General features: G+C 35.3%; 1 protein-coding gene across 1 annotated transcript; it reads left to right on the top strand.

Moving 5' to 3' along the window:
- Positions 1–6265, top strand: LOC104219392 (ras-related protein RABD2a-like). The gene is made up of 8 exons (XM_009770077.2): positions 1–251; positions 2445–2517; positions 3932–3979; positions 4108–4155; positions 4267–4338; positions 4416–4571; positions 4649–4752; positions 5985–6265. The coding sequence occupies exons 1-8, from the start codon at positions 238–240 to the stop codon at positions 6079–6081; spliced, it is 612 nt and encodes a 203-aa protein (XP_009768379.1). The 5' UTR covers positions 1–237; the 3' UTR covers positions 6082–6265.
- Positions 6266–9557: the final 3292 nt, after the last annotated feature.

Genomic DNA, 9557 nt, shown 5'->3' on the forward strand with positions numbered 1-9557 from the left:
GAGTAAATTCAAACTAATCCAAAAAGAAAAATAAGCAAAACGAAAAGCAAATTCTCCTCCTCAATTTTCATCGCCTTCTTTACGTGTCTTCATCACACGTGCTCTCTCATTCCATATCCTTTTGCTTCTCACATTTTTGCTTCTTAATTCACCTACGAAGATTCCGATTCAGATTCCGGTCAATTCTCGCCGGTAAATATCTCAGACACCGGCGAATTTTATCTTCCCTCGATCGCAATGAATCCCGAGTAGTAAGTTCCATTTATCCTCTTCCTTATCCTTATTCTTTGAATATCGCATTATTGTTAAAGCATTGAATAAATTTCATTTTGTTTCTTTATCATATAACGTTCAGTGTCGAATTGTAGATTCTGTGCTTGAATTTAAGATAGGATCCTTATGTATTTAATATTAGCGAAATTTGTGAACCCTCAGTCATTAAAATCACAATTAGCAGCTAACTTTTAGGATTATCTCTTGATTTTCCATTCAACTTTACATCCGTTAATATCCGTGTTTTTGCACTATCATAAAATGACTAAATAAATCCCCTGATAAACTTGGTGCACAAGGATGGTGGTTGAACATTATAATATAAAATTTTTAGAGGATGATCTATGAGAAAATCCATGTATCTTTCATAGGTATATGACTAACAATTACTACACCTTAATCCCAAGTTAGTTAGGATCCGCTGTATCACGCAGGTGAATCGAGGATTTGAAATTTATGGGTTCCTACAGCGATCTCAAGTTGGTATACAATAATAATTGGGTTCGCAAATAAATATTTATAGATATCTAGTGGATTCTTAATATATATAAGGTTTGTGCAAAAGCTACTAGGTTCAGGTGAACCTACATATTGTATTGCAGATCTGCCCCCCGACTTTATGAATCCTGAATATCATAAATGCTATATTTGGATCCATGATGTTTTAATACTCATACTTAAGGATTATCTAACACTAGGAATTGTCTAGTATACTCTAGTGGTTATATCTCTAGTATACTAAGAGTCTTATGGTAAACATAGTCTTCTAGTTTTTTTCATCTATACAGATTTTTGAACATCCATTGTTGTTTATCTTTTGTTGATTTACCTGATTGCTAGATGTTTTAGATTTTTTAAGATAACTTCTTTCCATGTGAATTTAGGTCTACCTCTTCATCTTTTAACATCATCAATCTTCATATTTTCACATTTAAGAATCGTTGCATATGGAGGCCTAGGTAACACGTTGACAAATCATCTCAAGCGACATTTTCTTATTTTATCCTCTATATGTGCTACTTGACCTTCTATGGATGTAATTATTTATGATCTTATCTAATCTTATATGACCGCACATCCGTCTTAATATTCGCATCTCAACGACACTCATCCGGTGGATATGTTGAGATTTAGAGGCCCAACATTTTCTTCAAGAGAGCATTGCTGGCCTTACAAATGTTGTATAGAATTTGTCTTTCACTTTGGTTGGCATCTTCCTATCACATGATACCCTGTGGCACTCCTCCATTTCTACCATTCTACTTTTATCCTATGCGTAACATCTTCATCTATCATTCCATTCTCCTAGAATATAAAGCCTATATATCTAAAATGTCTACATTTAGGTACCTCACTTCCATCTAATCTCATGTTAACTTTGTTCCTATCTCACTAGCTAAACTTGCCGCGCATGTACTCTGCCTTACTGCTACTTATCCTAAGTAACTTGCTGTCTGTAGTGCTTCTCCATAACACGAGGTTTGAGACTTAGTTAGGCAGAGTCATAGACTTTGATTCTTACCTCGAAATTGGCTGAAATTGTTTCCATGATATTTTCTCAGATAAATGATAATTTCTGAGTTGTTGTCTTTGGAGAAGGGGGTAAAGTGATTTAAGTGGGAACTAGTTTGATCTTAGTTCTTGACCCTAGTTCAGCAAAGTTTAGTTAAACTTGGATGATGTGTCACCTAACATAGCCTCAAAATGTATCAGGTGCACTCCAGGGATGAGTAGGAATGAACTAGACTCAATTTAGCCCTGACCCAAATTTAACATATGCCAGAGTTAGTGCGTGATATTTTGGGTGTTATTTATACGTGTTAACTTTGCATGATTAAACATGATAGCATAAGATAGGAATGGATATTGAGGATGCCTATACCCATCAGCGGCTAGTGTGGGATTGAGGTGTAGTTGTTTTAGGTTACTATACTCTATCAAATAGGATAAAATCCTTAAACGTTCTCTTTCTAATCCCAGTTATCTTAGTAGTCACATATAACCATACTACATGCTATAACAGTGCAAATTATCTTTTAAAAGGAGTAATAGGATTAAAATGAAAAGTTAATCAAAATATGTAGCGCAATTTATTATAGAGACCCTTACTTTAAGTACCTAGCAAGCTAATAAACTGTACGATGATTGCATTTGTTGTTCTTTCCTTGCAGTGACTACCTCTTTAAGCTTTTGCTCATTGGTGATTCTGGCGTTGGGAAATCATGTCTTCTTCTGAGGTTTGCCGTAAGTTTTTTTATCATGAAATTAGCTGTACTATAGTATCTCTCTTTCTTTCTTTATAAAACATAAATGCTGATTTCTTCTGATAAGAAATCAAATGGAGGACCGAAACCATAGGGAGCATGTTGGCCATATGCACCACCTTTCCATTTTGTGTTCTTTTTAATTTCCTTCTCCGTTAGCTTTAATCAGTTATTTATGAGCACATTTGTCAAAGGCCAAAGAGCATATAAATTGCCAAAACCTGTTGGGGCTTCTAGCACAAAGCTCATTAGAATGTGGGTTTTTCCGTAGAAAGGCACAAAGGAAAAAGTAAATAAATAAATAAATAAGGCTGTAATGCAAGAAAAGATAATTATGAAGAAACAACAATTATATGGACGTAGTAATTGGAAAAACTATAGTTTAGTGAAATATATGAATTCAAATTTATGCAAATTAAGTAAAAGAACCATTTTAAATTTCTGATCCTGATGTAAATATTTAGTTTTAACTCTCCAAATCGGGTGAAGGAATAGTTTTTTTATACATGGAAAGTTAATTTCTCGTTTTTAGGTGTAATTTCTTTTGTCTAATTTGATACATCACTTTCCCTACAATGTGTATACTTTATCGTTGCCCTCTTGATGATAGAGCTCATGGATGATGAGGCTTCATTACACGCTTTAGCACCTTGGAGTCACATAAGCAAGGAGAAGCGCCCAACTTGCGCTATACTTAGCTTCAACACTTAAACACACTTTAGCCGAGCCTTTTACAACACCGATGAGCTATTGACTAACACTATTGCTTTAGCACTTCCCTATTCTTTTGCTTTGGCAAGTTTCTTGTTGATCTACTTTATCCACACAAATAAAAAAGTTTTCTTATTGATTATCTTTTTGACTAGGAGAGAAAATCAATAACTGTAAACCTTTTGGGGTGGTTCTGCAACTGTGCTGCTGTTATTCCATCTTCCAGTGGCCAATACTTCCAAACTTGGCAGGATTCTTTCTGCGTTGCATCTCCTTGAAAATCCTGACTACTTCATCTAATTTTCATGCATATTTTTTATTACTACAAATCTCCTTAGAACTCTTGTAGAGTTGTTATAGTCTGTAGGCGTTCACCTTGATCCATCTTGCGGTATTATGATCATTCTTGTTTACTTTGGTAAACTACTTCTGGCATCAACGTTGTCCCTTCTTCCTAAGGCACTATTGATACACTTCTAGTTTCATGTTCGACTGTAAACCTCTGAATAATTGATGATGCATCTTTCTGCTTATGGAGCTTCATTGTTAGAGACTTTTTAAGAATGAAATTTTGTTCTTGGATATTCTCGCCTCGACTGCAAAAGTTACCAGAATATAGGTTAATGTGGTTCAAGTTATCTTCTGCAAATGGCACTGACTGTTTGTCTTTGTATTGCCATCAGGACGACACATACCTGGAAAGTTACATAAGCACTATTGGAGTTGATTTTGTAAGTAAATACCATTGTAGTTGATGAGCTACTTCATTTATGTATAGTTGGAGTCTTCTGTGATGTTATTCTTCCATCACATTCTTAAATACATGTAATTGCTCATTTTACCAAATCTTTTCATGTAGAAAATCCGGACAGTAGAGCAAGATGGGAAGACTATAAAACTTCAGATTGTAAGACTTCACTTTTCTGTTTAAATTCTTTTATGTTGCTGATTTTCTTTGAGTCAAATTCTTAACTGGAATAATGATCCTAGTTTTTTTTTCTAAATTGACACCACATAGTGGGATACAGCTGGACAAGAACGCTTTAGGACCATCACTAGCAGCTATTATCGTGGTGCCCATGGCATAATAGTAAGTGTTTTCCCTTAAAGTTTGTCATCAATTGTTATTTTGTATCTTTTGATGTTTCTCAATGGCCTCTTGGGTAGGTTGTGTATGATGTGACAGATCAAGAGAGCTTCAATAATGTAAAACAGTGGCTGAGTGAAATTGATCGTTATGCTAGTGACAACGTTAACAAAATTCTTGTCGGGAACAAGTCTGACCTTACTGCAAATAGAGTTGTCTCATATGAAACAGCTAAGGTAAATCCATTTTCCACCATATATTTAATTCTTTGCTCCAAAATTCAAACTATACTGATTGGCCTCTTTGTTCTTAGGCATTTGCTGATGAAATAGGTATTCCATTCTTGGAGACCAGTGCTAAAGATGCTACGAATGTAGAACAGGCTTTCATGGCTATGACTTCTGCTATCAAAAATAGGTAAACACGTACTCATTTCAGATGGCAGTAAAATTTTAATAACCTCTTGTAGCTTTCGTAAGTTGCTCAAGCCTGATCTGTGGTGCTATTTAGGTGCTTTGCGTTTTCTATCATCTAATGCCTTCACATAAATTCTGAAGGATGGAGTAACAAATATATAGAAGTAAAACTAGTAATTCTTTTATAAGACTAGTTATTAAACTAAAACTTGGAACGATTAGGTACAAATTGCTGATAGTAACTAAAATATTGGAGGCCTTAATTGTAGCTCGACTCACAAACTTGTTGAACTGCTTGAGAAATTAAGAGTTGAAAGATTGAAAATTCAGAGTTTAAGCAAATATTAATAGAGTTAAGAAAGTTGTGAGCTTCTTTTTTTTGTTGTGTGTGTGTTCGGTCGGGGGGGGGGGGGGCAGTGTTTCCTAGGGTGTTCAAACTTGAAAGAACTAAGAGAAAATTCCCGACAAAGGGTGTTCAATATATATTTTATACATCTTAAATCAGCATTTTACTTATATACACAATGTAATTTTTCGTAATATTTCGGTGAAGGGTGGTCAGTTGACCACCCTTTGTAAAAGATGACTTCGCCCTTGTGTGTGTTTGGGGGGGGGGGGGGTAAAAGGTTTTGGAGCTAAAGCGTAATTTTTAGAAGTTAAAATAAAAAGGGGGGAGGGTATGGGATTCATTTTTTGGCCAATTGGCTAAAAAACTAGCCGTTTCAAAAGCTGCACAACTGTCGGAGATCTGTTAGAACTTTCTTTTTGGTGCAATTGACAGCCCAAACTTCATGAATGAATAATTGGGTGTAATGCCTAATAAAAACTTGTGCATTAAGGCTGTTGTACGCAACCTCATAAGCAATAGAATGAATAAAATGATGTTTTCGGCGAGAGTTAAAATTTCATTCTAGCTGAGCATGCTCTTGGCTTGGCCCTGTTGGTTCACCAGGCTGTTGGCTAACCAAACACTTACCACTGATCCTACCGCCCCCTGGCCAGATACAAAACAAAGGGTTTGGGCCAATTGTGGGCCTTTTTACATGGTTGGGCTAGTTAGTTTGGGCCAACCAGGTGCAGTTGGTTGGTTATAAGTAGAGTTCAGCTTCATTTTCATGCTATTGAAGGTGTCTTCCAAATGATCTTTTTGCATTTTAAGAGATAAAGTAGTGTCGGTGGTCCTCGTTTTGCTTGCCTCTATTTTTCTCCTCTCTAATGTTCTCCTGAATGCAGGATGGCAAGCCAACCAGCCAATAATTCCGCTAAGCCTCCAACCGTGAATATCCGTGGACAGCCGGTGACACAGAGTGGTGGCTGTTGCTCATCTTAGAGTACAAAAAATTGCTTGCTACTGTAATATTTGCTTTGCTGTCTCGTCCTTGTCATGTCTATTGTGGTCTGATTAACCATTCATAAAGTTTGGTTTTGTTGCAATATATATTTTTTTTACTACCTTTATGTTTGTGGAATAGTTTGTAATTGTGAACATGTCAATATTAGCATTATCTGCCGAAGTTCCTGTGTTACATTTCCATTTCAGGAGACTGCGCTATTAGTATTGGGTTTTTTTCACTTTTAGCCCGCGCCAGAAACTATTTACATTTGGTAGCCGAAAAAGTATATAAAATGTGTATATAATATACAATGAATATATATATTTGGCTATTATTTCGAGAGCGTCTATACAATGTCATTTCTCCATTAGTATTGGCCCCTCACCACCTCCTTTATCAGTTTCTGAGTGTGATGTTCAGTTTTTTGGTTATTGAAACTAATTCCTACTCGTCTTGAAAAATGTGCACCTACCATAGCAGTAACTAGTAGTACAATGAGTCGGTTGCGTGAATTCAATAGTAGACGCATGTTGGCATTCCAACCTTCCTTCTCTTTTTTTTCGGAGCCTTCTCCTTTCAAGGAAAGCTAACGGGGGTACGTAGAGCTAATGCATGTATTTGGTTTGTATGTACTAATAAATTCATTATTTCGCTATGAGGGAAAGGAGTGAAAAACTATGTGAAGTAAAAGAGAAAAGGCTCTCCGATTCGAAAATAGTGTACATTGTGAAGCCATACATTCTAAGTGGTACAACTTTTGTTATTGAACCAAACCTCGGAGGTCATAATATTTTAACATAACGATGCAAAACAAAACCGTCTCAATATCATGAGCGATATCGACCACCTCCTCAAACGTAGCACCCAACACCCTCTCTCGGGTCATAAGAATACGGATATGATAGTTAAGGCCATCAACAAGTCTCCTAATCCTCTCACGATCTGTCGGAACCATCCAAATGGCATGACGAGCCAACTCAGAAAACCTCGACTCATACTGTGTCACCGTCATATCCCCCTGTCGCAAAGCCAAGTAAGGGGTGTTACTCCAACCTGCCTACGCCTCTCATACGCCTCCCACCATGTGAAGGCAGCCCTAGTAAACTGAAAGGTGGTAAATGCCACACCACTAGTCTCAAGAATCCCTGCTGTACGGAGCATCCGCTCACACTTATCAAGAAAACCCTATTCATCCTCGCCCTCAGCACCACTGAATGACGGAGGCTGGAGTCTACCAAACCTCTCAAGACGATGTTACTCATCATCTGAAATATATGGAAAACTTATATCATGTTATTATGTTTTTGAAGTGTGAAACTTATGTGTGAGAACCAAATATAGTTCAATGCACCACAATTTTGGAAAGGCTAGCAAAAGACTAGGGGATATGTAATGAAGATTGATGCATATCTATGATATTCAACTTCCCTCTACGTTGCACAGTTACTATATTCAATCAAATCGTGTGTCTTTGTATGTAAGTATTCAACTTTATTGTAGTACCCACGCTATTTTCCGCAGAGGCGGATTCAGAATTTAATCCCTATGGATTCAACTTTTAACGTTGTTAGCATTGAAACTGTTATATTCTTAAAATTATGAGTTCGTATCTATTATTTGTTACTATAATTCTAGTGAATTTTCACATAAATATATATTCCGTGTCAAAATTACTGGATTCATATGAACCTTATACTGCAACACTCAGATTCATCTGCCCTAATTTTCTACTCAATAATTCCAAAATGTGTTACATGTTTATTGCATGAACTTCTGGTTCTTTTTTTTGTTTTTTGGTGTGTGGGGGTGGGGGTGGGGTGGGGTGGGGGGTGGATGGAGGTAAAGAAAAAGGAAATACAAAGTAAATGAGTGACATAAAGTAGAACCATAAATGCCAAAGGACATAATTCACCTGAATTCAGTTGCACAGACCCACAATTCTATGTTATTGGCATTCTGATGCTTTTCTATCAGTTATCTATAAAATATTTTCATGGTCCTTCCCTGCATTTTCCGACCATTTCTAGGTTTTTTTAATCCTTTCCAATACAAGCTTTTTATAGCAAGAAAAATGTGTTTGTTAGTACACAGAGGTGGGGTCAGAATTTAAAATTTGTAAATTCGGGATTCTAGTTCGTTTATATTACTGGATTTTAAGTTAATAATTTTTATATATTTAATTAATTTTTTAAGACAAATACTTGATTTAGACCAAAATTATTGGGTTCGGCCGAACCCGCAACTCCTATGCTAGCTCTGCCCCTGTTTGTACTGTAGTATACAAGTCTTCAGAAAACATCAAAACTTTTTTCTATCTTCACCTACCAATTATGTTTAATTATCCACAAGTTTTGATGGAAACAGCCTCTCTATTCCCTCGGGATAGGGGTAAGATCTTCATACACATTACTCTCCTCACACCTCACTTGTGGGATTTTACTGAGTTATTGTTATTGTTGTTGTATCCACAAATTTTGACGGATCATCAAAACTTGCTAAATTAATTGGTCACCCCATGAAATTTAATGGAGATATTCATATTGACCTTATTTTAAAAATTGTCTTGATTCTAAGTGAATTATCTCATTTAGTATTTTGTTGTTTTGTTGCCTAAGAAAAAAGAAATGGATCTTTACACGATAGTCGGCCGGATTGTCCGTTTACTTTTTCTAGACAAGATATATAGATTATACTTTGATTAAACACATCATACACATATTATTCATGGATTATGCTATCTTATATAGCTGGCGGCTATTAAGCGGTTAAGTAGACGGTTATTTGTAATGGATCATAAAATCAATCTTTGCTCAAAACATGTTAAACGCCGACCAAATAAATTTGGAGTGAGAAGGGGGGAGAGATAAAATTTTCAAAAATAGCGCGCGAAAGGTAACTATTCCGAAAAAAAATTAAAAATTAAAGTTAAATATATTTTGTAAACGTTATATCACTATAATAAGTTGAGTCATATCCTTATTGATATTTTTCTTGGCTTATTATATCTAGCAAAATCACGAAGATTAGGTCATTCAATGAAGTTAATTATGGAGGAAGTACACTGCGAAATTTATGATTTGATCTCTCAAAGGTTTTATGATGTGATAGTTGTCTCTTTACATTATCTTAATTGGGATATTGGTAAAAAAAATAGAGCATTTAATGATAGTTTCAGAGAATTTTTAAGGGCCCGTTTGGTTATAAGAAAATTATTTTCACTTATTTTTTTTTTTGATTTTTTTAAAATCAGTGTTTGGCCATGCAAACTTCAAATTTCACTTAAAATTGAATTAAGAAATTTTTCGAAAATCTAAAAACTATTTTTTAAAATTTTCACTTCAAATCACTCACAAAAATTCAAAACGGCTCTAAATTATATTTATATTCAAACACAATTCTAATTTTAAAATATTTTTATTTGATTTTTTTTTACTTTTTCCAAAATACAATTCTTATCCAAACGCCCATTAAA

The sequence above is a fragment of the Nicotiana sylvestris genome, chromosome 5 (assembly GCF_000393655.2).
Source record: "Nicotiana sylvestris chromosome 5, ASM39365v2, whole genome shotgun sequence".
Lineage (NCBI taxonomy): Eukaryota > Viridiplantae > Streptophyta > Magnoliopsida > Solanales > Solanaceae > Nicotiana > Nicotiana sylvestris.